This window comes from Cyprinodon tularosa, unplaced genomic scaffold (assembly GCF_016077235.1).
Source record: "Cyprinodon tularosa strain WSP-4 unplaced genomic scaffold, ASM1607723v1 ctg2, whole genome shotgun sequence".
Lineage (NCBI taxonomy): Eukaryota > Metazoa > Chordata > Actinopteri > Cyprinodontiformes > Cyprinodontidae > Cyprinodon > Cyprinodon tularosa.
Window position 1 is genome coordinate 4373928 of NW_024038733.1, and position 27283 is coordinate 4401210.

The 27283-nt window shown below is 37.7% G+C and overlaps 1 protein-coding gene across 1 annotated transcript in view; it reads left to right on the forward strand.

Moving 5' to 3' along the window:
- The first annotated feature begins 862 nt into the window (after positions 1–862).
- Positions 863–27283, forward strand: part of itga10 (integrin, alpha 10) — a 42070-nt gene continuing 15649 nt past the window's right edge. Inside the window, exons 1-8 of the mRNA XM_038284339.1 lie at positions 863–1564; positions 14531–14642; positions 14729–14838; positions 14928–15016; positions 19137–19251; positions 20492–20619; positions 21220–21368; positions 26809–26959. Of these exons, the coding sequence (XP_038140267.1) occupies positions 1513–1564; positions 14531–14642; positions 14729–14838; positions 14928–15016; positions 19137–19251; positions 20492–20619; positions 21220–21368; positions 26809–26959 (906 nt within the window). The 5' untranslated portion in view covers positions 863–1512. The remainder of the gene's footprint in view (positions 1565–14530; positions 14643–14728; positions 14839–14927; positions 15017–19136; positions 19252–20491; positions 20620–21219; positions 21369–26808; positions 26960–27283) is intronic.

Here is a 27283-nt window from a genome sequence, read left to right on the forward strand (position 1 = left end):
AGAATGCTCCAAATATAAAGGCTCTGGAGGTGGTCACGGCAAAGCAATTCAATTCAGTTTATTTATACAGCGCCAATTCACAACATATCATCTCAAGGCACTTTACAGTTCATCAGATCATACAGTCCAATTGATTCAAAGTTTTCTATCTAAGGAAACCAGTTGATTGCATTGGCCCATTGACTCCAATATAATCCCTCACACTAAGTATGCTTGTAGCGACAGTGGAGAGGAAAAACTCCCTTTTAACAGGAAGAAATCTCTGGTGGAACCAGGCTCAGTGTCAGCGGCCATCTGCAGAGGCGGACTGGGGTTCAAGGAGACAGAAGCAGAGATTCAAAAAGCAGCTGTAAAAGGCGTCCCCGTCCAGGAAACACAGCCAGGCAGAGGAGCTCTGAGCCAGCTCCCATGTCAGAGGATGAAGAGAGCACATCCAGTCACAGTCAGAGAAACAGAACTACACTGGAAAACAGGTCGATCTCCAACATCTCCAAGTAACTGTTCGCCCTTATCTGATGTATTGCGATTTTCAGGTAGAAAAGGGACTGCTAGAGATAAAATTTAGGTCCACCCAATATCAATGCATTTAAGTTAGAGTTGAAAACATTTAAAGTTTTCAGCATCTATTTATATTGTTTTCTGTTAAAATATAATATTTTTTTGGAAAATCAACTCTCTGTAAACTGCATTAGTTGCTTTCTTGTAGAGATTTCAGAGAGCTGTTTGAGCTCATGTGACATGTCATCTCTTTATGATCAAAAACGGGAAAAACCTACCCCATTGCGGGGAAATGAGACAACCTTAAAAAAAAACACACACACACATATGGTATGAAGGAGGAGAGAAAGATTTGGGATGAAGGTTCGTCAGAACCGGTCGCTCAGTCAGAGGAGTGGATGTATGTGGGCAGATGGAGCAGCAGGAGGTGTGAAGATAAATGCGCCCTTTCATTTCCAGCAGAGACGCAGAGAGACGTGGATGAAGGCGCACAGGAATGAACAGCGAGAAAAGGTCATGGATAATAAGTCATTGGGATAAGAAGGGCCAGCGCTTCTGCTCCAAGTTGGAGAAGAGTTTGCGTAAAGTTCGGTCTTCAAAGACGCGCTGCGGGGTCCGGAGGGATTGACGCTCCCAGCCGCTGAGTGACAGCTGAAGGTGTTGCTCATTACAGCTCATTCAATCCTAACTGGAAACTTCAGTTGGACAGCACAGGTGCACGCGCTGTTTTTCTATATTTTGATCGCGCGAGGACTTGAAATATTACAGCAAACAATATTTTATTTTTCTCAATTATTTAAACCTTTAATAACTAGTCTGTAAATGAACTCAAGCCACATTTGTTCCGCTGATATTGAAAAACAGAGTGGATTTTACTGTCCTGATGTGAATATGTTGTGGATAAAAACTCTCTGCGTTTCCAGCTGGTCAGGACAGAAAACTTTGTAAAAACAGAAGAGGAAAAGAAGTAGAAAAAAAAGGGACTAAAGGGACTGCTTTCATTCAGTTTTATAAATGGAGCTGCGCAAATATCTGTTGTGCCTGGAGTTTCTCCTACTCCTGAAAGGTAAGTTTTTCTTTTATATTTCAAAAGAAATTATCCACTTAAGCCGCTAGTACTTTTAAGTAAAATATATATTTTTTCAGAATAGATTTATATGCGCAGAAAGAGGCATTTCATTTGTTTACTTATTTTAGAAATGCCAGTTGTTTAAACATTAGAATATAACATAGCCCTGTGATTAGTATTGCAATAGAACACCTGCTCATAGTTAATAAGATGTATATGTAAAGTTGAGTGGAAGAAAAATAGCATTTTTTGAGAGTTTGGGGCAGTTTCTAGTTTGCCCTGCAGCTGGGGTCGGAGCTGTATGTGTAGCATGCAGAAGAATCTGAAACTTGGGGTGCAACATTAAAATCTTTGTGTAAGGCCATTTAAAACATTTTCATGAGGGAGAAAAGGGCTGGTCTCTTTCCCAGTGGTCCAATAAAAATACATGTTTAATTTTCATCTGGGCGTGATGGTTGTAGAGCTTGGAGGAAGAGTAAAGAGGCAAAAGATCAAAGATGCTTGAGGTTTAGTTCAAGGTTTTGGCATAGAGTAATGATTTGCAGTCATACCATTTTCTATTCTGCAAGTGAAAAATCAGAGAAAGTGTGCAGAGACATTTTAAGACATTTTTATTACTTCCTCTCATATCAAGCTTTGATGTTGGTTTGATTTTCCAGTGAGATTTGGTGTACACCTGCACTCCCAAAAGAACTAATAGATTATCTGAAGCCCCAAGTATCACTGTGCTTAACTGGCCTTCAAACCAGCTTGACCTCATAGAGATGAGAGACATCAGAGACAAACATGTACATGAAATAGTAAAAGACCACATTCCAACCTGGACATGATGAACACATCAGCAGAGGCAATGTGGTTATCTTCATACATTGTTGCATTAATGCATGAACTTGTGTAAAGTGAGCCGTGAGCAAGTTTTGAGTGACCATACTGAAGATTAAATAGTCTTATGTTTCATCAGGTCAATATTTTGGTATTAAAATATTAAGTTTTCTTTAATTAAATCATTTTTTTCTAAAATTTTTATTAAAAGCACCAAAAAGCTAATTAGAAGAAACAGTCTAAACGTGTTACTCTGTGTTCTATTCAGTCTATATATGTCAATTCAGTTTAGTTTAGTAGAATTGCATCACTAAAGTACATGATCTTTAAACAAGATATAAATTAACTATAACCTTGTATTCTCTTACCTTGATGCAAAGAAAATATCTCAGTGCCTAAGAAGCTAAGTCATGTCATAAGTGTTAAAGGCCCTGTAGCTGATTCTTATTTTAAACTCTCTAAGAAAAATAATTTTTACATGCTATATTGTTTGGAAAAAGAGGTTATTTTGTTAAAATAAATGACTCATTGGTTGCTCACATGCACGAGTTCAGGCATTTTTAGAGTAGGCTTCTATCTTTGCCTCGTGAGTTTTCTTTGCCAATGAGGTCTATTCTGTAGAGTTTCCGGTTTCCAATCAGCCACTCAGAGAATTTCCCTACAAGAGCATGCTTTTATTCTGCTTTTCCTTTCTTTCTATGTTACTGTTTAATTCATGTAAAGCACATCAAAATGTCTTTATTCTGAACTGTACTGGATACTTGCCTTGCATGGCTGTTGGTGTGGAAACCTTCAATAAATCAAGTATAAACCTTGCTTAAGGCTTCACAAACAGAGGGTACCTCAACCCACAAATGTGGTTTGATTCTCGGACAAAAATATAGATCTCAGATTTTTAGATTCTCCTTTAACTTGTTTCAAATTACAAATTTAAAACAAATTTAAATGCTTGAACTTTTTCATTTATTGGTGGGGAAATTTACAAGTTTAAAGGTTACATGTCTTTGTTGAGTCTCCTCTGGCATTAAAGCAGTAGCACGAGAACATGGGTGACTATTTTTTGTGGCTGATCACAAAACCAGTCAAAAATGCAAAGTAGCATAGCCTAAATATTGCAAGAGCCTCCAAAGTCATCAAATGAAGGTAGATCACATTTGCCCTGGGAATAAAAAGGGACCTGCGTTTTAAAAAGATAAGATGCTCTGTTCAAAATAAATGGGACATTTATAGCTTTCTTACCTCAGATGACATTACGTCCCAAAAAAACAGAAGTCCTGTGCAGCATCAGATTGCAGTGCTTTTCCTCTTCTCTTATGCAAAAAAACAAAACAGGTGTCATTTCAACTTATTGCCAGTTGGGGCAAACCTCTGTAAAGATTTTAACTTTCATGATGCTCCTTCCAGAATTTTTAAGAATAAACCAATAGTCTTGCATTTTAGATTTTTGCATAAGCTCATTATTTTGTTTAGCTATTATTATACTTTTTGATTTAAACAGTTAATGTCTGCAGCCTGTAACTGAAAACAACAACTAACATCTGATCATTTTCAACATTTTTTGCAATCACAAATAAAGTTTGACTCCTCTTTACTGACTCTGTGTTAAGAGGCTGTCAGTGAGTGTAGGCTTGTGCTTTTCCAAAGCACTTTATGCATCCTTTTTATTTCAACAGTATAGTTAAATTATAAAAATCAGAGAATTAACCAATATCATACAAGTTAACTATAACTTAATCATGCTTTGTGAATAAAAAAAAAACATAAATATAAAATTCTTTAAATAGGTGTTGTTGCTAATTAAAGTGAGGCCCCAAGGTAAATTCTATTCAGCCCCTTGGATAATTTTATGCAGACCCAAATATTGTAATAAAAAGGAGAAGAGGTTGACTGTAAATGATATGGATAAATATCTCCATGCTGATGCAGCTCTTCTTTTTGGGTCATCAACTTCCTTGACAGACAGCACTTGCCAATAGCACTGCCCCATATGCCTTCCAGAGTTCCCTTATGGCTGTTTCTCTGTGACAGCTGCCCTTTTAGCAGGCATTCCTCAGATGGGTGCGCATAGAATAAAACAGGCATGTGCAGAAAAACACCTGGACACACTCCATGTGTCTAATAGGTCAAATGTGGAGGCTAGTAAATGAAACAGTTTGTTTTTCATTGAACTTTTTTTTTCTTTCATTCTAATGTTAGTCCTGTTAATTTCTTAGGAACCAGGACATGTTTTTTTTTTTTTTGGAGGAAGTCTTAAATGAGCAGATTTAAAGGATTTGGTCAGAGTTTACATTTTAAAGGCCCATTACTTCCTTATTAATTGTCTGATATTAAAGAATGAGATAAAGTTACCAAAGCCTTAATAAAATTTAAAAAACTTCACACTAGATTAATTTATTGTTTTTGCTGGGATTACAAAGAAATACAACAACTTGAAAGTGACAAAGGTGCATCCTGGACAGGTTGTCAGTTCCTAACAGCGCTAATGCTCAGACAACTAAGTAAAGACTATAGTGTCTAAAAACTCTTAACCTCATATGTTTGTAGTATTGTCCAGAACATTTCAGATTCATTTCCTCTTAGAGCTGACTGAACCCAGCAGCTGCAAGAAATGCTCTCTCAGGTCATATCAGCAGTTCCCATCTCTGAGACTTAAAGACTAAAGCTGCTGTAATGAGGGTCTTGTGGCGTGTTCGTTTTCACCATGAAGCGTGAAAGTCAGCCAGCCTCCGGAGCTAATGATTGCTGCAGCAGGGCAGTCTAATACACCTCACTGAACTGTTTCTGCTGAGCAGAAAGAATATGAAGAAAAAGGCCATTGTTGTCTGCCTTAAAAAAATGTCCGATAGTGAGGCTGATAAGTGGTGGGGGAGCTGCTGTATTATAGCTCGCTTCCATGAAGTAGTATAAGATCAACCTGCTGATTCCTTTTTGTTTTCTTTGTAAAGGGTATGCCAGTTTTCTCAATGCAACATGTCTTTAATGACTTGTGAAGTTTATCAGTAGACTAAAAATGTTGCCCTTTGCAGCAAACTGTGGAGAAAATAACCCTGCTGCAGTTTTTGTCGCAACAAAGGACAAAGATTGCAAAAAAAACAACATAATTAAAGATGCCACCATCAGTCCAGCATAACTCATCTCGTTAAACTGCCTTATCCGTTCACATCGAACACGAAAAAGCTAAAACTTTTTTACTTGTTTGAATGTTTGCTCTAAGGTCTACAGTAGCTGCTGTAGCTGAAGTGATTGTTTCTGCTTCTGTGTGTCATACTGGAGCATGTAGGTGACTAAGTATGTAATGTTAATGGTTTAAACAGAACAGCCCCTAATGTGGACAACAGTACTCCCATGCCTGTTATGCTTTACTGAGATGTCAAACACAGGTGTTTGTGTGTGTGTGTGTGTGTGTGTGTGTTTGTGTGTGTGTGTCTGTTGGGGATCCTCTTCCTATCGTCTTGTATTTTTTTGATAAATTTCATTCTCGCTCTCTTATCATCGTCCAACCCTGGTTGCCCAGGAGAGAGGGACAAGGATGGGAATAAAACGCAAACAAGTTAATGGAGAGAAAATCTGGTAAAGAGAGTCAGAGGACTGGAAAACATTACGAATTCTTTAAAAAAATAAGGTGACACAGACTTATATGAAGACACGTCACTTAAGAAAATTTTTTTTAACCATATTTTCAAGGTGATTGACTTGGGAGCCAAAGATGAGTTAGGCTGTAAAAAAGTATTTGAACTTTTTTTTAGACTTCTCTTTTAATAAGCTAGGCTTTCTGGTTGTTGTTTTTTTTATGATTTTGGTCAATTTATTCATCAGGCTTTCTATAAATTTTTGTTTTAACTTTTTTGTGGGTTTAACTAGATGAACATCATTTAGAATATGACATTAAGCTGTGAGGCCTTTCAACAATGGTCCACATCTCCTAATCCAGAGTCATGTTTTTTTTGTTTTATTTGCAGGTTTAGGCTTACTTTTTATATGACTTGTTGGTTACTGGGAACATGACACGCTTCATTGTCATCCCAGCACCTTTTATTCAGCCCAACAGTTGTCCGTATCATAAAGGTACCAAATGTCATCTTTAATCTGTTTTTTAGGGGTTTCAGCTATCTCAACGTCCAGGCAGTATACTTACAACAAACACCAGGAAAGGAGTTTTATCGGAGGTTTCAGTCCTACAAAAATGCCTTAATATGGATCTAAACATTGGATTGGGACATTACCAGAATCTACAAGTAATTACAGATTCTGCAACGAGAGAAAGGGCCAAATACTGCAAAGACCCGACATATAGCCAGAGATAGGCATTGTCCTCCATCTTGTCATTTATTTTATCTTTGAAAATCCCCTTGTTGGTATTAAATACTATTTAATATATGTCTAAAAAGTGATTTATCTTTTAACATTCTCCTAATATTAGACTAAATAGATAAGATTCAGGTGTGTGTTTCTGACAAATGATAGAAAACTCCCTAATAATCCAGAAAAATGGTAAATCACCTGTACTTATATAGCAATTTTTCAAGTCAGGAGACTTGGTTAAAGCGCTCTACACTACATTCAGTCATTCACCCATTCACACTGATGTTGACAAACTGCATTACAGCAAGCTGCCCTGGACTCACTGACAGAAGCAAGGCTGCCGTTCACTGAAAAGTCTATCTGACAAACCTCCGGTTGCAGGGAAAACTCCTGCATCCGAATGCTGCATCCAATGCCAATGTAATTATAGAGTGTTATGTGAAGACATAAAATAAAATCAACTAAACTATATATTCACTGGAAAGTATCTAAAAAAGCTGTTTTGGTCTGATTAAGTCCCCTGTCTCCCCCCCCCCAAAAAAAGAAGGGTTGAAAGTCTTATAGAAAATGTAATGACATTTAGACTTAGACTTACACACAGAGTGTATACAAAACCAAATGTTGTTTAGTACAACCTAGTAGTACATTTGAATTTTCCACAGAAACATTTGATGGTGGTTTAGAAGTTATGAACATTGCTGATCTATGTTGATGCTAGACTAAAGAAGACTGCAGAATCGCATTTAGTTTCGCTCCCATACTTCCCAGTGATAACTGGTCTCATCCAAAAGCAGCAGCACCCAGAGCTCAGTGTGTGGTTCAGAAAATCTGGACTTGGTTTTGGTGGATGTATGTTTGCCACCAGTTGTCATGACAATGAGTGGCCAAGAAGCCGCTGGCAGGTTGTCATGTTTAAACTCACTGAAAATGGATGCAGAGGAGGAAGGACAGAATAAGGCAAACAATGGTTCTGTTCTGTAAGCGCTGCAGGGCTTGAAACGGACAGAACCTTGTGGTAAACTTGTTTATCTCATTGTGTTTGTTATAAAAAGTGTGTGGAAAAATAAAAGCAACACTTTATGGTTTACTTGAAAGGATGAATGAATAGAATGATAAAAGAGAAAACTGGCAGACAAATTTAAAATGAGTGTTGCCACAATAAAACCCCAAAACGTTTTTTTTTACAGCAGGGTTTATAATATGGCTGACGAGTGTAAACAGGGTTAGGGGACTGGGTAAATAATTGCATAGACAGCTTTCATTTTTAGCCTGTCTTGATGGGAAAAAGAAAATACATTGTGTAAGTATGTGTGAGCAATCAGAAAAGTGCCCATAGCTTATTTTGATGCTGAAGAGTTGGCATCTCAGATCTGCATAGACAGCAGGGACCAGACTAAATGATCTGTCACCGCATTAGGACACTTCTCACGGATGCAGCCAAATGATAGACACACATGTTCAGAAATAACTTCATGAAACCTTCCCCAGTTCTGACCCTCGATACAGAAGAAACTATCACTATCCAGCTGGGAAAGCCTTGGATAAAAGCACTGTGAAATATGATACAATTTTATATGTATATGATAGAAAATAAAGGTATTTTATTTTGAAATACAATAAAGTTTTATCATGCACAGACTTTCACAACACTGATTATGTGCAAAAGTTTCACCTGATATGTGGAGTTTTCACTGACTTGTTTCTTTACAATAAAATAGCCAGTGAGGTATGAAAAAAGCTCTATTTGTCTGTCTATTCATTCATTCTTTCAAATAAACCATAAAATGTTGCTTGACAGGTTTACTGTTGAACACAGAGAAAGAAAGAGGCTACGTACACTCAGCAGGCAAATTCAAACTAAATCCGTTTTTTTTTTGTACTCTGAACAACCATACAAAAATCAACTAATTCAAGCAAGAAATCAGAATTAAACATCAAGACCTGCAGTGAAGATGGAGCCACAGAGAAATAGAGGACCAGAACTACACTTTCAGACAGTGGATTATCTTGTTAATATAAAGTACTCTTTCTCTCTCTATATATACTGTATATATATACACTTACCGGCCACTTTATTAGGTACCCCATGCTAGTAACGGGTTGGACCCCCTTTTGCCTTCAGAAATGCCTCAATTCTTCGTGGCATAGATTCAACAAGGTGCTGGAAGCATTCCTCAGGGAGTTTGGTCCATATTGACATGATGGCATCACACAGTGGCCGCAGATTTGTCGGCTGCACATCCATGATGCAAATCTCCCGTTCCACCACATCCCAAAGATGCTCTATTGGATTGAGATCTGGTGACTGTGGAGGCCATTTGAGTACATTGAACTCATTGTCATGTTCAAGAAACCAGTCTGAGATTATTCCAGCTTTATGATATGGCGCATTATCCTGCTGAAAGTAGCCATCAGAAGTTGGGTACATTGTGGTCATAAAGGGATGGACATGGTCAGCAACAATACTCAGGTAGGCTGTGGCGTTGGAACAATGCTCAATTGGTACCAAGGGGCCCAAAGAGTGCCAAGAAAGTATTCCCCACACCATGACACCACCACCACCAGCCTGAACCGTTGATACAAGGCAGGATGGATCCATGCTTTCATGTTGTAGACGCCAAATTCTGACCCTACCATCCGAATGTCGCAGCAGAAATCGAGACTCATCAGACCAGGCAACGTTTTTCCAATCTTCTATTGTCCAATTTTGATGAGCTTGTGCAAATTGTAGCCTCAGTTTCCTGTTCTTAGCTGAAAGGAGTGGCACCCGGTGTGGTCTTCTGCTGCTGTAGCCCATCTGCCTCAAAGTTTGACGTACTGTGCGTTCAGAGATGCTCTTCTGCCCACCTTGGTTGTAACGGGTGGTTATTTGAGTCACTGTTGCCCTTCTATCAGCTCGAAGCAGTCTGGCCATTCTCCTCTGACCTCTGGCATCAACAAGGCATTTACGCCCACAGAACTGCTGCTCACTGGATGTTTTTTCTTTTTCAGACAATTCTCTGTAAACCCTAGAGATGGTTGTGCGTGAAAATCCCAGTAGATCAGCAGTTTCTGAAATACTCACCAACAATCATGCCACGTTCAAAGTCACTCAAATCACCTATCTTCCCCATACTGACGCTCAGTTTGAACTGCAGGAGATTGTCTTGACCATGTCTACATGCCTAAATGCACTGAGTTGCCACCATGTGATTAGCTGCATAGAAATTAAGTGTTAACGAGCAGTGTACCTAAGGTATTAGGTGTACCTAATAAAGTGGCCGGTGAGTGTGTGTATATATATATATATATATATATATATATATATATATATATATATATATATATATATATATATATATATATATATATATATATTTATATATATCCTCTCATTGTAATCGTTTTTTCTCTTTGAGCAAATAAATTTACATTTGACCCTTTATGACTAAAACATAGTTTGATGTTTTGACTCGTCAAAGGGGGAACGATTTACTGAGGACATGCTGGCTGCCAGGGGCCCCGCCATGAGGCGGTTCCCTTATAGCGATGCCTTTATCTCTGTGGAAAGATAGGAGGCACATTGAGGAGGGAGACAGGGAAAAAAAATTCAACTTCAGGTTTCAGTTTGAGATATCAAAAAAACACCTCCGCACAAGAAAGGCACATATAAAACAAGACCAACATTTCAGCAGAAGGAAAACATTGGAGGGTGGATGTTTTTATGTCAGATTAAAATGAAGACATTAATATTATCACCAGTCACGTATGATTTATTCGGCTCAGCTGTGTAAATCCAGGAGGCTTCTACACTTCGTTTTTTTTTTTTTTTTTTTATTCACATTTTTTCAAATTTCCCACTAACTTAAAACACAGTTGTGCATTTGGAACACAAAAAAGAAAACTACCGGAAATCTTAAATGACTGCAGGTGTTTGACTGAGATTCAAGCTGTATTGTAGAAGCTGTAGACATTAGATACAGTTACAGTCAAAACAGCTTGACTTGTGGGAAAAGTATGGCGTGAAGAGACATCATGTTCATCCATCTGATTAAACTGATTAAAGCAACAGAACCAGAATTACCTGAGGAATCTTTTCCACTACTTGCATGTTGTTTTCTTGGATAAATCTACAGATCTTTCTAGCTACGAGTCCCCAATGAGCAAATCTGAACACAAAACAGAGAAAAATGTTTCAAGCTCAATGATAATACCAGACAGGACATCTGCAAGTAGGTGGAAGAAACTGAGGTCTGTGAGAAAAGCAGAAATGGAAGAAACACACTGAATGTATCCAGTTTCCCCCTCTGAACCAAGTGGACTCCCCCTGATTGTCCTGGACAAGGATAATGTGCGTTTTTGCAGGATATTACCGCAAAATGTCGTGTACTCTCACACAATCCAGTCATGTTCCCAGTTCAAATAACAGGCTGAGACTGAGGGAGTTTCTGCAAATTAACCTGAAAGTTTGCAAAATTGCAAGTGACGTCAATTGTATTTAGAAAGATTTATTATGTTTTTTATAGACGCTTTTTTTTTTGAGCTACAAAACATACAGATTGGACTGGTAAATTATCAAGTGTTAAGATTGGAGGAGGGTTTTATCTGGAGGTTGAGTTTAAGATAATTTTTCTGTGAAGCAGTTCATTTTGGTAGAAAATGTTTAGGAAGAAATTAAAAGGAATGACAGCTACAGATGATATACGAGCAACATTAGTAGGTTTTCTTCAACATTTTTTTAATTTTACAAATTTCTACTGTGCAGTTTCCATCCGGATATTTTGTACAGTATATATAAAGTATACTTGGTACAGTATATATACAATATATTTGGTACAGTATGTATTGCAGCACAAAACAGAAGTCCAAAACTGTTGTTTTCTTTAAGGAGCTGCTAGTTGCCCTGGCACTAGATTTCCCCACCTGGTCTAGATCTCTGCATCTCCTCCAGGGTTCCTATAAACCTCTTGGAGAATCTCTGCTCTTGTCCTTTTTCTAGCTTGTACGTTTTGGTGAATAGCTTTGTCTTTGTAGGTTTGCAGCTGCTTCATACTCCTTATTTTCAGATGACAGATAAAGCAGTGCTCAGGCAGTGATTTTTATCCTTGGATATAGTTTCATAACCAAACTCTTCCTGTAGCATCTCTATAACATCTCCCTGGTCCATCTAGTCTCCATGATGTTGGTTTATTACTGAAGGCTCTTTAACAAACCTCTTACGCTTTCAAACTATAGCGGATTTATACACACATCAATTTACACACAGGTACGCAGTAGTTACTGCTTTCTGTATATATATTTATTTCACTTGATTTAATTCAGGAATTCAGGGACAAAGCAAACTGAATACAATAAAAAAAAATCATATTTTTTTTCCCCCTATAATTTCAATGTACCTTTATTTTCCTATCACATAAAATCCCCTGAAAATGAAATCTACATTAAGGCATTAGCCATAGGAGCTTCTGGAGTTCAGGTTTAAAGTATCTATCTACCGTTTCTGATTATTGGCCTTTTTCTCTGTGCATCAGGGCACATCTCCTCCCTTAGTGGGCCATTTGCAAGGTAAACAGCAACAGTGACATGCTGGTGCAAAACATACCCACCAGTGCAGAAGGTAATGTGCACTCAGTTGTGATGGATTGCAAATCTGTTCACTACACAGTTTTTAAAGGTAAAATACAGATGTTTTTGGTTAAATTGCAACAACAACATCCCACCATAGCAAAGATAAACAGGTTTGGTATAGAGATACTAAGAGATGTTTTTACCTCCCCCATACTTTCAAGAAAGATTAACTGTTGAAATTTGTCAGATTTGATGATAAGTACATGGAGTGTGAAGAATTATGTGCTAAACATTTGATTTATTTGACCATTGTTGTATTTGCACGTGTTGCATATTTTGCACATCTGTGTGAAGAATGAGCACCATTTAAATATTGTTCACTGAATGAGAGGATCATTTTCTTTCTTTTGCTTTCCCTGTTTTCTCCTTGTAAAGCAAGGAAATAGCACAGCAGGATGTTATTTTTTTTTCTTGCTGTTGAAATTTAAAACAACAGGCTAACTGCATCTCAAAAACTGCTTGTTATTCAGACAAAATTTCACTTCAAAATATGTTTAAGTTAACAGTTACGGCAGTGATCTCTTACAATTTATAAAATAAATGGATTCAAAAACTCTGGTTTGATCATGTAAGTGGATGAAAACCCCACTGTGAAAAAAATGTCAGTGCCTAAAAATATTCTTTGATTAAATATATATATTTAATGTTATGCTGCATAAGAACTGATCAAAGTAAAATACCATTCATTGTTCCATGTAATAGGGCTCGCACTGCAGAACAACTCTAACTTTAGATGTTAGTAGATGTTAATGATGGATGATATTGATCATCTTATACCTATAAATGTAGAGTAGGATTTCTCCAAAAAGCCAGAAAATGTATGTATAAAACAGTTATATCTCAACTCAGTTAATAGACCAATGTCGGTTTGGGAAATTTAAAGTTTGAAATTAAGAAATAAATCCAGAAATATTGAGCTATATGTTTGAGTATAACTAACTCGGACCTTTAAACTTGAAGCTGAATCAGCAGCCATCGACAAAATGCAGCACATATGATTCTGTGGGGTTGGAGGTGATATCCACCATGAATATCATGAGATGTAAACTTTTCAAACTGTAATTTCAGCAACTGTGCTTTGGTTTATGTATAACAGCTCGGCGGTTTGCCGTCCATCCTGCTGCTCTCTATCCCCCACCATCTATGAAGGGCAGGCTTGTGTGTCATAACAGGGAGCTTACTATGCTTCTTGGTTTTTCTAGTCCACACCCTTCCCTGCTTTGCTTCTCTCCTGCGCCTCTTTTCCCTCGACTGAACTTCTTCTTTATCTGAATCCCCGTTTTCAATTTCTCTATTCATCTTTACATACCTCTTCTTTCCCGTCTTTCAAATCTCTGCAAATAAAACAAAATGACGAGAAAATAAACAATATGCTCAACCATGTTTTGGATGTTTTGCTCTTATTTTAGGGTTATTTTTACAGTAAAGGTTAAGTTAACATTCCCACTCCGAAAAGATGATTGACTGATTGCTTTATATAATGCTTGACAACAGCAGGTTAAGGTGACTAAAGCCCTTCAGAGTGAAAATACAATGCCAGTACAATACAAAAATTAGAGATTCACATTCGTCTTGAGCTTAGATTTAAAGGAACCCTTGTTGAAGGTGAAGCAAAGATCTAGTGGAACATTACACCACTGGGAAAGACCTGTCACCCCAGTGTTTTAATTTTTTACTCCTGTACAGGGAAAGCTCTAAAAACAAACATTGAAATTTTAATTTTAAAATTAACAGGAAGCCAATGCAGATAGATAAAACAGGGGTGATATGTTCCCATCTTAATGTAATAATTTTGTTTCAGATTGTAACATTTACCAAGGGCTGAAACAATTAATCAGACTAACTATAATTAATCAGTTATTGAAATAATTGTCAACCAATTTAGTAATCAATTAATGGTTAACAGGATTATGGAGACTCTAAAACATGCATTTAGCGACAAAGCCACCCACTTTGAGCAGTAATTATATCACAATTGTAAAGAAATGTATTAACATTTTGCATTTAAGATATAAAAAAAGGTCTGTCAATAAGCTCTACCCAGAACTCCTCAAGTGAAAAAGTTTTTTTCACCTGACTTCATAAAAAAAAAAAGAATTCCTTAAGGAACCTTTGGCTATCTAATTATTAATCGTTTAATTGAAAAAAATAATCAAAAGATTAATAGATTTTCAAAATGATAGTTAGTTGCAGCCTTTAACCTTTGCATCCTTTGTTTGCTGTGTCTTCCAGGGTTATGTCAATGTTTCAACATAGATGTCAAACATCCTCGTGTCTTCACCGGTCCCGAGGACACCCAGTTTGGCTTCTCTGTCCTTCAGCATGAAGCAGAAGGAGAGAAACTGTACGTATTTGTGTGAGAGGAGGTAAAGATAAGAGCATTTCAGTAAAGTAGGGTGTTTTGATGATAACTGGGTCATGCTTCTGCAGGATGCTTGTTGGTGCACCCTGGGATGGGCCACCCAACAACAGGAAAGGAGATGTGTACAAATGTGTGGTAGGGGAGGAAAAAAACTCAAACTGTAGTAAAGTAAACCTTGGTAAGAGAAAAAAGAACCTAAATAAAATGATTTAAACATCAATATGAAAGATTATGGCCAGATGTTAATGTAATCTTTGTCTGTTTTAGGTGAAACTGCTCTGCGTAACGTTTCTAAAAACCTGAGGAATTCTCATCTGGGAATGACCCTCACACCAGACTCACCTGATGGATTTTTGGTAAGTTGGTTCTCTAATTAGACATGTATTCCCTTTTTTTTAATAATCTGTGTGCTCCTTTAATACTTCAATAAAATATACAAATTTGTTTGCTTGAATAGAAGCCTGTTTTGTGTTTATATACATCATATGTTTTTAGCTCTATATACTAAGAAACGTCATATAGGGATGACTGGAATTTTACAGCTAAACATTGTTATATCAAAAGTCAAGTAAAAGTAGAAGGTTGTCCAAGACCCAATGGCAACTGAAAATATAAAGATGAAAACAAAAATATTTCAAAAGATTTTAATGAAAGAACTGATATAGTTATTGCCCGTGGTTTTCTTTGAGAGAAGCTTTACATCTATTTTGATCACCAGAGAACGGACAGTAAGCTATGTTGGTAGATGGGATCGAAGTTTTCTGCCACAACTGGCAGCATTAGACCGGCTTCCCTGCCTGTTTACCTTGTCTACATCTCTGGTAAATCACAGAGAGCTGACATGCTTCTAACCACGATCTTGAAAAAACTCCTTGGTTTAATGAAGACCAGAGAGGAAATGCCCAGAAATGACTTTGCAATGCTGAGGAGTAGGTCTATTGTAAAACTGAATTTGAAGAAAAAAGTTCCAAGAGGACTATCAGTGGTGCAATATCAATGAATTTCTTAGAACAATCTTTGAAAAACTCTCTGGTTTAATGAAGATCAGAGAAGAAATGTAAAGAAATTACTTTGTAATGCTCAGGAGTTGCTCTATTATAAAAGAGACTGCAGTATGGGAGTAAAATATAGTAGAAATGCACAGAAATAAACAAAATTTGAAGGAAAAAGTACTAAAAGGACCATCTGTGGTAATATCTCAGTGGATTTCCTTTCTTAAAAGTTCTAGTAATGTTGATATATGTGAAATCAAGGTCAGATCCCTTGTTTTTGCACACAAAGTGAGGACAATTTTGACTCTGAATGGCTCAGAAGCAAATTCAGGACAGGTAACATTCTGCCCCAACCAGCGGACGGCTGAGAGCAGATTCAGACTAAAATCAATATAAAACAGTTTGCTACAGCTACCTCCAAGCAACAAACAAATGGACAGTTTTAATGAAAATATGTTTCACTGTGTATTCAAAGACAGTGCACTGTGAAAAGAGCATTTATTCAATAAGGAAAGTTTTTCTATTTAAAATTTGGAACAAGTTATCACTATATAAGCTGGAAAACCCAAATCGGAGCCTCCTAATGTTTAAACACGAGGAACCCTTAAGCAAACGTACATTTAGAAAACAAAGCTCTCTGCTGGGAAAATAAGCAAGTTTGATGAAGACAGATAATGACAACCTTCAAGTGTGAAGAGAAAGATACACAGTATAAAACAGGCAGCAGCTATAGCAGTTTGTTTAGTTATTTCAAAGTTAATTAAAAAAAAGTTATCTACTTTTAAAAATATGATGATAGTTGATAAAACCTGATGGTTATTCTTTTTGCCTGCATTGCAAAACTAGAGCTGTTTCACTGTATATTTACATCCCCAAACATTAAGCATTTATTGGAGATATATGCAATAAACCAAAACAAAGTAAGGGATACTTAGGAAATGGCAGCATCTTCTCAAGGTTTGATTTTTCAAGCTGCAGAGAGACCGAACATCCCTATTAGCCTGAGAGGGGGGGGGGGGGTTCTGGACATTTTTACCCTCTCTGTACAGAGGATCCTTTGTGAAGTACATCAGTAACTTAATACCAGCTGAAATATAAGTTCTCATTAGTACTTCACACAGGCCTGTAAAGTTTGCAAAAGACACGATGGTCCACGATCTGACACAGTGATGCTCCAGGAACAACCTTTGACTGCAGGAGGTTGTAGTAGATTATGGAAGGCTGAACACCCTTCTCTCTGCATACAGAGAGAGGTGGTGAGGGAGTGTGTTGACAGCATTACGATAGCCTGGCCTGCAGGTTAGTTCTCATTATATTTGTACATTCACACATTAGAACCCATCTAGTAGCGCTTCAACGGTTTAAGAATAACACAAAACAGATCTGCAAATATCATGGTTTAAGGTGGTAAATATAGATGTGACAAAAGTAAGAGCTGCTGAGCCAAGAGCTAAACCAAAATACACAGGGCAGAACAGGAGGGCGTACATGTGGCTGCTAATATCACACCCGCTCAGATTCCATTAATTCATCTTTGAGGAACTACAATGATGTAAAAGTGTATGTTGTTGAGGTTTCTCAAAATATCTGCTGCTATTTCATTTGTTACTGAGATTGCCTAAAACCAAACTGTGTAGGGCAGCGGGCATGAGGGTTATACAGGTCCTTCTCAAAATATTAGAATATTGTGATAAAGTTCATTATTTTCCATAATGTAATCATAAAACTTGAACATTCATATATTTTAGATTCATTGCACACTAACTGAAATATTTCAGGTCTTTTATTGTCTTAATATGGAAGATTTTAGCATACAACCCAAAATTCCTGATGGGATGTTTTAGTTCAAAACATAATTTTCCTGCTGCTATAAAGTAGTTAATGAACAGACCGATGTACAAATGATAATCAATGGAAAGACTGAAGCATTTTAGATTAAAGGCGTGCACTCTATCCAGCTGACCAATTTGGCTGTAGGTTGGAATTACAATAGATCATAAATAGCATTTTTTCAGATATTCAAAGCTGATAAAGACACACGATGAAAGACTGGCAGCTGTGATTGCAGTAAGATGCAATGTTTTTTTTTTCAGTTGCTCCGAAATGTTCAACAGTTCAATATAAACATTTTAGTCAAACCATACCTTTTCTTCTAATTCTCAAGTATGGTTAACTTTTACAGACACAATCGTAAGACACATTAAATATAAAGGCAATACCGTTGAAAAATACTGAAATATTTTATAAAGAAAAATATTTATTTACAGCATAGATGAACTAACAGCTTTAGTTGTTAGCTCCAAAAAACTGGAGTCAGGAGAAGAGCAGATTAAGTTTAGCTTCTGTTACACTCCCTGATGGACGGAGTGAGATAAACAGGCCTTTCTCCAGTTTAAGCTTAACGTTAAAGCTCTCATAATAACAGCTTTATGTCTCATTGTTGCTCTCTTGGCCTGATTTCTGCAGTAAAACACATTTCTGCTTCAGCCAGTGAGCGGTTGTGTGTGCTTGTGTTTTCTGCCAGGATTTTTGCTCTACTCCGGGTGTGGAGTCGTGTACAGTTCACAAACGGCTGCCAGCTCAGGCAGCTTTAGTGAGAGAATATGTTTAAGTGTGTGTGTGTGTGTGTGTGTGTGTGTCTGAGAGTTTTTATGTCAACCCCAGTGGTCAGGTCTATAACAGGACTGGAATGCGTCTCCGGCCCTTCTGTAATGACAGACCTACCAAAAGCCATAGCACCTCTTTCGCTTCGCTCCATCTTCTCCCTTCGTGGTTTAATGCCATGATTCTCTCCATCTCTTCCCTGCTGCCTGTCTGTGTGCCTGAGGAGAAACCCATCGTTAATGACAGGGCAAGGGAAACCAGGATGTTTCTCTTTCTCTCATTCTACCCTCTTTTCATCCCTTATTCACCCCTCCCTCCTTTTGTTACTTTACAGCAGATTTTCCCTTTTAAGTCCTTGTTCTGCCGTCATTCTTTCTTCAAGTATGAAAACCAAAAAACTGGCTTTTGAAAACAGAAACATTTTTATAAGACCACCCCCCACATTAAGCCACTCCACATTTAGCACAATCAGATTTAAATTGCTTTGCTTCTCTTGGTTTCCAGCTCTGTTAAACCGCTCATGACAGCAGTGACTGCCAGCTTGTCAACAATAGACCCCAGCTACCCCCCCCCACCACCGCCACTGCCTTATTTTCTGTCCCATAAACCACACGATTGTGCTTCTTTCCGTGACTTACTCCCTTTTATGACTTGTTTTAGTTTTATTTTTGCCTGCTGTTTTTCTTTTCTGTCAATATAAATGTGTCACACAGACACATTTGCCCAAATGATTTGATGACCATCTAGTTACTACATCTTCAGAGCAGAACGCAGATACTTAACATCTTGCACTAACCGCAAACACGTCTGAAATCCACCCACCTGTGATACATATGATGATTCACATGTTTGTTCATGAGTATGTGCTTCTGTTTGGCAGGCGTGTGCCCCTCTGTGGTCCCAGGAGTGTGGGACATCAATGTTCAGCACCGGCATCTGCGCCTCTGTTGGTGATGACCTGGAACCGAGAAAAACCATCGCTCCAACTGAGCAAAGTAACTTGGGCTATTTTTGTCTTATTTCAACCACAAATTTCAACATATTTTATATCAAAAACTGTACATAATTGTAAAGTAAAAAAATAAATAGAAAAAAAAATACCCAAATCAAGTGCAGCTGGTTACCTTTAGACATCCCCATATCTTTTTGTTTTACTATTATTTTGATTTTGAGAAATTTGGTTTAGCTTTTTGTTTTTTTGCAATTAAACAGCAGCTTTTAAAGAGCCATGCGCACGAAGATCGTTACTCCTATTAGGCTACGTTCACACCACAGCCTGAAGTGGCCCAAATCCAATTTGTGTGCCCATATGCGACCTGGATCTGATCTTTTCATGACAGTTTGAACAACACAGATCTAATTTTTTCCAATGGGACTTGGCTATGTGGTCTTGAATCCGATACAAATCTGATAGTTTCAAATGCGACCTGTGTCGGCCAGGTCGCATTCATCCGACCTGAACATCATTAATACTCAACAAAGGCCACTATTCTGTGTCTTGATACCAGAAGCAGGGAGGAAAAATAACAACCATGATGGACGATAACACAGAGAGAGCAGTCTTTTTTTTTTAACCATCTTGAAAAGATTGAGTTTTTAAGGTTAGGAAAGATTGCTGGATGTGCACCAGCACTACCATCCATGTTTACTTCCGTTAAAACAGATAACACTTGCTTGTGATATTATTGGGTCCTAAGCTGTGCATGCGGGGCTCTTGTGTTGTATGAATGCAGTTTGCACGGGAGATCACATGCAAGTCGCATATATTTGTAAATCTAAACTGCAACGCAAAAACAAATAGATTTCATAAAAAAAAATATATATATAACTGAGAATTAAGGCCTTTAGTTTGAACGTAGCCTTAGACAAAAACTCCTATAAGTCATGTGTGTTGCATTTAGGATCAGCTTGTTTAGGCTGTTATTACTGCTGCAAAGTCATTGTCAGTGTCTCGATCTCTAATAATTCCAAAGGCATTATTTCATCATGTACTTCCCTAAAGGTGACTGAAAGGCTTAAAAAAGCATAATATAGGACATTAAGTGGGCTAAATATATAGGCCTACCACCCTTCACTGATTTTTTAGCTGAAAAAGAAATGTTCAAAACATGTCAGTTTCACTTTTTGTGGTTTTATTTCTCATAAAATCCCAATAAAATACTTCGAAGTTAGTCATTGTAATGTTATAAATAAAACAAGTTCAAGGTGTATGTGAAAATTTCTCTTGTACAACAGAGTGTCAGACCTTCATGGACATTGTGATTGTTGTGGACGGCTCAAACAGCATCTACCCCTGGTCCGAGGTCCAGAACTTCCTCAGCAACATCCTCAGCAAGTTCCACATTAGCTTGGACCAGATGCAGGTACACACTCCTCACTAGAGCTTACCCGTTGCAACCGCCTGTAATTATGATACACATTCGTAATGGAAACTTGTGGGTTTGAGTTTAAGTAAAATAACACTTAGATCTCAAAGAACCGCCTCTTGTTGCCAGGAGCAAGAACACAAGCATGTTTTTGAGTGAAATGCTCAAAAACATAACCAAGTGAAATTTGGAGGTAGTTTGGCAAATATGACCAGAATGAATTACTGCAATAACGTCAGAGGACAAGAACCCTAAAATGTTTCTTTAGAAGAAAAAAAAAATCAGAGAGAGAGCATTGTAGGGACATTACTTGAACTGAATAACAAGAAGAGTGAGAGGGGTTTGAGCTATGAAAAGGGAGGGTGGGGGTATTGGGTAGCAGGCAGCATGAGGTGAAAAGGAAATACCTCTGGTTTTTGAATGAATTCAAAAATTCCCCAAGTGTACTGCTTGCTTTAAGGCCTGAGTTTGTGCTTAAAGAGATATTTCACTTCAGAAAACATGAGACTTAGAGGATTTTGTGCCCAGATATGTGCAGGTACAGATGTGAATATTCACCATTTCTGAAATGCTTGTTTGTTTGCGTGTTTCATCCAGGTTGGTATACTGCAGTATGCAGAAATAGTAGTCCATGAGTGGTCTCTGAAGGACTACCAGACCACACAGGAGGTGGTGGACGCTGCCAAGAACATCAGCCGACAAGAGGGACGGGAGACACGTACTGCATCCGCCATCAAAGTCGCCTGGTAGGCCTGTTAGTTACTGTTCTTAGAACATTCTTCTAAAACACAGAAAATATGACTGAAAATAATTGGAGGTTTCTGCATTTTTTTATGTGACATAGTTGTCCTTCTTTTATGCATGCTGTATACGCCTGTCATATAAAGGTAGACAGTGACTGTTAACAGGGAAAAAAACCCAAAGATGGCATAACAACAGAGGAGACAGGAAATCAAGATTTTTAGGGGGTTTTATTTTTAAACATAGTACAGACATAAGAAAAAGAAGAAGCAGTCAATGACTTGTTGATCCACATTTATCACTGCCTATTTTAGAGCTGTTATTGGCGTTTGTTTCCTCTAACAACATTCTGTCATTAGTTTTTTTCACAGAATAGCTCAGAGTATTTAAATAACTCCTGTAGGACTTACGTCATGATAGAAAAGTCCCCTTTATGACCAAACAGTGGGGAAAGATAAGACATATCATCCAAACCTTTATTTATCCATGACCATATTACATTGCATGTGCTTAAAAAAAAGTTTATAACACATTGTAGGGTTTCTGTAGGGTGTAACAGAGGAACATGTTTTTTCCTCCAATACAATCCTTCCTCATACCTTGGTATGAGTCTAACATGATATTTAATTATTGCTTAAAAATATAATATCTGACCAAACTTCATAATTATTTCTGTGGGGCAGTTCCACTGTGTGCAAAGGTGTAGTCCTCAATGCAGCTGTAGGCGGTTGGTTCTTCAATCTTCAATTCCCCTTGTCTCTACGCCCTTTTTTCCAGTCTGATTACCCTTAACTGAAGGCCTTTCCCTTCAGAAAAACTAATTGTATTTTTAAAGATAACACATTTTTAACTGAGAACATCACTTTTATGCTTTTTTAACATGATTGAAAGTTATCCTAATCCCAAAATGGAAAGTTTATCTGCAAACAGTTCTATTTATGGCCCTTTGGTACAAACCAGTTGGTATTTTAACTTGTTAAAAAGGTGGTGGATTTGGTTGTGGACCCAAACACAGAGATGAGTTCTTGCGGAGTTAATGCAAATGGCAACAGAAACACAAATCCAGGAACAAAATACAGAAAAAACAAAAACCAGGGGATGCCAGGGATAAACACACATGAGGAGCAAAGTAATGATGTGAAAACAAGCACCGAGGAACTGTACAGGAGCTGTATATATGGGGGACTGAACAAAGACTGGGATAATCAGCTAACAGGAAGCAGGTGTAGATATAAGCAACTAGAAACTAGGGGAAAGGAGACTGGCACAAGGGGGCAACACAAAAAACACAACACTACTTTACAACTAGAAAACAACTAATCAACTAATTAACAAATGAAAATGAATAATCACAAATCAGAAAATAAACCAATGACAAAGAAAACAGAATGATATGAATAACTGAAAACTCAAAAAGAACTCCAAAGGGGCGAACCATAACATAACATTGCAGCCTGGGTATTGTTGCGTACTTGATCCTCTTTATGACCTTTATTACCACACTGTCCCCATAGTCTAAAGCTGCTTCTAGCACAATATTGCAGCATGTCTCCAATTAAAATTTAAAATGGCTTTCTTGAACCTTACAATGAGTTCACTGTACTGCAACAGCCTCCACAGTCACCAGATTGTTTCTTTATAAATTAAAAGTTCAGGGACTGGTGAAAAGCCTTAAAGTATCTAATTCCTCTCAAAAAGTCTAACCCACACAGCGCACCACACCCAGACATGAGCTGTGGCCATAGCTGCCAGTTTGGGGAGGGAAATCTTGGAGCTTCAATCATTAGAAAGGCTTGTTTCTGCCACATTTAAAGATGGACAGGTTTTGGAGAAACCTTCAAACAGTATTAGAAAAGCAGCAACTGGAAACAAAACCACTGAAACAACAAATAGTAAAAAGAGAATCTATTGGTTTAATGTTATTATTAGGTGAGTAACCTGGATTTAACTTGCACAAACACGTCCACACCTTATTCTCTAACACCGATGAACTGATAGTGTAGTTGGCACTGAGGAGAAACATGATGGGGTAGAAAAGCAGCAATATTAGCTGAGTTGGGTGAACTGGTAGCTGGGTCAGCAAGACTGAGGGTGTGGCACTGCCTGGTCAGCCAGCTAGAGCTCCTGCAGCTGTGAAAATACACTCAGGAACTCCTACTGATGCACCTTCACACATACATAAGGGGTAAAGAGCTAAATACATAAAATTTTAACAATCAAAGCAATTTATAAAGGAAAACATTCATAGGATTCATATGCTGACCTTCTAACCTCAGCTTTAACCTTTTAAACTGCATGCTTGGCTTTTAACCTTTTCCATTACCATGTTGCAAGAACTCAAAGAGCAAAAACTGATTCTGTCAGTAGAATTTATTTTGATAATGAGATTCTTGAGATTTAATCATTATACAGTTAAATTTCTGCAGCTCAGCATACAGGAGAGATTATATTTAGCTGCAAGTTAGAAGCGCCATTCAACAGCACATAAATTATATGCTTACTTGAAACATTTAAAACATTTAAAAACACATGTCATTTCAAGGCACTTTACAGAGATTGGTTAAAAGTTTCTATCTAAGGAAAACCAGTTGATTTCACCAATTCCTTAAATTGCAGGCAATCCCTCACACCAAGCATGCTTGTAGCGACAGTGGAGAGGTAAAACTCCCTTTTAACAGCAAGAAACCTCCAGCAGAACCAGGCTCAGTGTGAGTGATCATCTGCTGAGGGTGATTGGGGCTCAAGGAGACAGCATAGCAGCACTGTTTTTCAGCTACACAGCGTGGTGGTAGGAAGGCTAAGCTTTAGGTCTTCTTTGCAGTGACAGAGTCAACTAAGCCTGACAGAGGAACTCCACTGCTGAATTAAACAAAAGAATGGTTGAATATATTGAAAATAGGGCTGAAACAATTAATCTGATTCATTTAGTAAACAGTGAATCATTAACTTGAGTTTACAGACTGTAAAATATGTATTTAGGTGACAGATCAATCAATCCTTGAGCAGCAAATTCACAAAAATTGTAATAAAATATATAAACACTTTGCATTTAAGATAAAAAAAAAAAATCTGCTTCATCTGTCAATATGCTCTATCGAGAACTCCTCAAGTGGCATTATTTAATTTTGTAAAAAGTATTCTTTAAGGAACCTTTTGCTATGCGATTAATAGATTAATCAAAAAAATTATTGACAGATTAATCGATTTGCAAAATAATAGTTTGTTGTAGGCTTAATTGAAAATAATCAGTTTCTACAGCATTTAACTTAAAGTCCAAATTTCTCTAACCTAAAATGCTGTTGTAGAAGAGAATGCTCACAAACATCAATGGACTAAGGCTAGATTGCAAAAAAAGAGTTGGTCGAAACTCCCCTAGAATGACCGGAGAAAAGATAAGGAGACAGAGGATGGTTTAATGGTTGCAGCATAGCAAACACTTTATTCGCAGTGCTTGTGCGAAAAAATGTTAAACAGATGCAACCCAAAATCTAAGTATAAGCCGTTATTAAGCTGTATCTTATATTGACTACCAGTGTTGAAAAAAGTTGGAGACTTTACAGGTACCACGCTTTTATCTCCTGTATCAGCCAGATTAGTGGAGAAAGAAACAATTGTCTCCATCAGTGACAGATGAAAACATTAGATGAAATCTGAAATGACCTGAACTAGGACTTCTGTAGCCAATAGAAGAAGAGTTTGAATACTTTGATGCAATAAAGATGTTTTCATTTACTACTTTAAAAAGAATAAATACTTTCAGACAGGCAGTTTTTAATATGTATTACAAATAAAGATGCATCTTTTCTTTTTAATTGATACTACTTTTACATTTTTACTTGTTGAGACATCTTTCTTTTTTCCTTCAGTTGTTGGTGCAGCTCTGTAAACTATCACTTACAAAAAAACATTCTGCATATATATAGTCTAATGTTATATAAAAATACATATTGCAAACAGATCATAATTGTTCTAGAATTTGACTCACTATGGAAGTGCGCAGATGCGGCTTCCAAACTGCAGTGCGCTCACGTTCACACAGACGCTACACCAACACCCCCTTAGCCATTGATTGAGATAAATGGCATTTCCTTTAAAATTCAAGTGTGAAAAATATCATGTGAAACATTATTAAGTGAAGTAAGCATTGATAATGAATATAGTGTTCCTCCCTCTTTGATAAAAAACATTTATATTTTACTCTCCCATTTGGGCACATGTTAACAGCGTATTTATTACAGTTATTTTGTAAAGCGTATAAGCTAACAAGCTGATTGCTTAATAAACATGAAAAAACATCTTACAAGTGGATAAACCATTGAAGATGTTGTTGAGCCGACCGTCTCAGGGTCCCTCAGACACCCACAAACAAAAGCACGCCCAGGCTGCTGTGCTGTGTCATTACCACACTGTTGAGACTCCATAAACTGCCTTGTAAAACCAGCCAGGCCTCCCAATTAGCTCCATTTACTTTCTCTGTTCTTTCATCTCCTTTTAGTATTTTATTTTATTTTTCCTTTCTTTCCACCTACATTCTTTTTATTTAATTAAAACGATTGTGCCTCTTTATTTTCTGCTTTGTTATTTTCATGATAAGCGTATTTAATATTTTATTTTTAGATTTCTCTTTCTACCTCCTCTGCCTCTTTCGTGGGTGGGATCTATTTACTGTCTCATGAACGTTTTCGTAATTATTTCTTGCTTCAGTTTCTACCGATTTTTCTCTTTTCTGTTTTTCTTCTCTCTCTTTTTACCCTCTGTTATTTGCAGGCTGCACAGGGAACCGGTTGTTTTTAACTCCAAGTTTCTTGTGGCTGACCACAATGTTATATTTAGGCCTGGGCTGCAGTTAGAGTTGAAAATGACTGAGATCACCAGTGGTGACTAGGCAGTGTCTGCGTGTGTGTTTGTGTGTGCTGGTCTGAGGCTTACCAACCCCATTCAACTGTTGAACCAGGTCCCAGTGAGAACAGGTTTCTTGCAGACAAACAGGGTGTGGCATGAGGCCGTCGGTTTATTTGTCATTTGGGTTTATAGCTAAACTACAAGGGAATGCACAAATGTGGTCGCTGTGTGCAGTGACACATGCGAGCTGTATGCAGTGACCACTGTGAGTTAACCGGAAGCTGGGTTAGTGTGTTCGGCTGTTAATAAAGATCTGAAAGGCTCCACATAAAACTTCGGTTGATTCTGGCAGAGAAATCAAATCCAAAGTTTCAATGTTTTATTAGATGGCTGTTCTCTTGAGACAAACCCTTGACATTGTATATTATCACGTAAAGGACGTATATTTTGTCTTTGTAAGAGCCCAAGTTACTGGATCCTCCTGGGTTTCCTCCATTTCACACTTTTCACAACCGCATTTTCCTCTCTCCTTCTTCCTGCTATAAATCCATCATAGTTTTGCATGTTCAGCCGCTTTAAAGGCGCTGTTTGTGTCTCTTTTAGCACCGAGGCGTTCAGTGCTGATCGTGGAGCAAGGGAGGGCGCCACTAAGGTGATGATTGTGGTCACAGATGGGGAGTCGCATGACGGGGACGAGCTTCCAGAAGCACTGGATGAATGTGAAAGCAGAAACATCACCAGATACGCCATAGCTGTGAGTGCTATATGACCCCTAACGCTGCAGCCCTCAATGGTTCAATTCCTTTCTGTTGATTTTACAGCTTTTTTTTGTTTTACCTTGTTTAGTAGTATAATTGTTAAAACCACACAAACAACCGACATTCAGTATATTTTAGAGGGTGAAAAGCAACATTTACATTCCTCCCATATTGTGCAAATGTGGTATGGTCTCTGTAAACACCCAGGAGCAACCACAGAATATCACCGCAACTCTCCCAAAATAACTGCCTAATTACCAAATGAACCCTTTGGGCCCACCGAAATAGCCAGCTGGGAACAAAAAGCTCTTCCTGTCCAA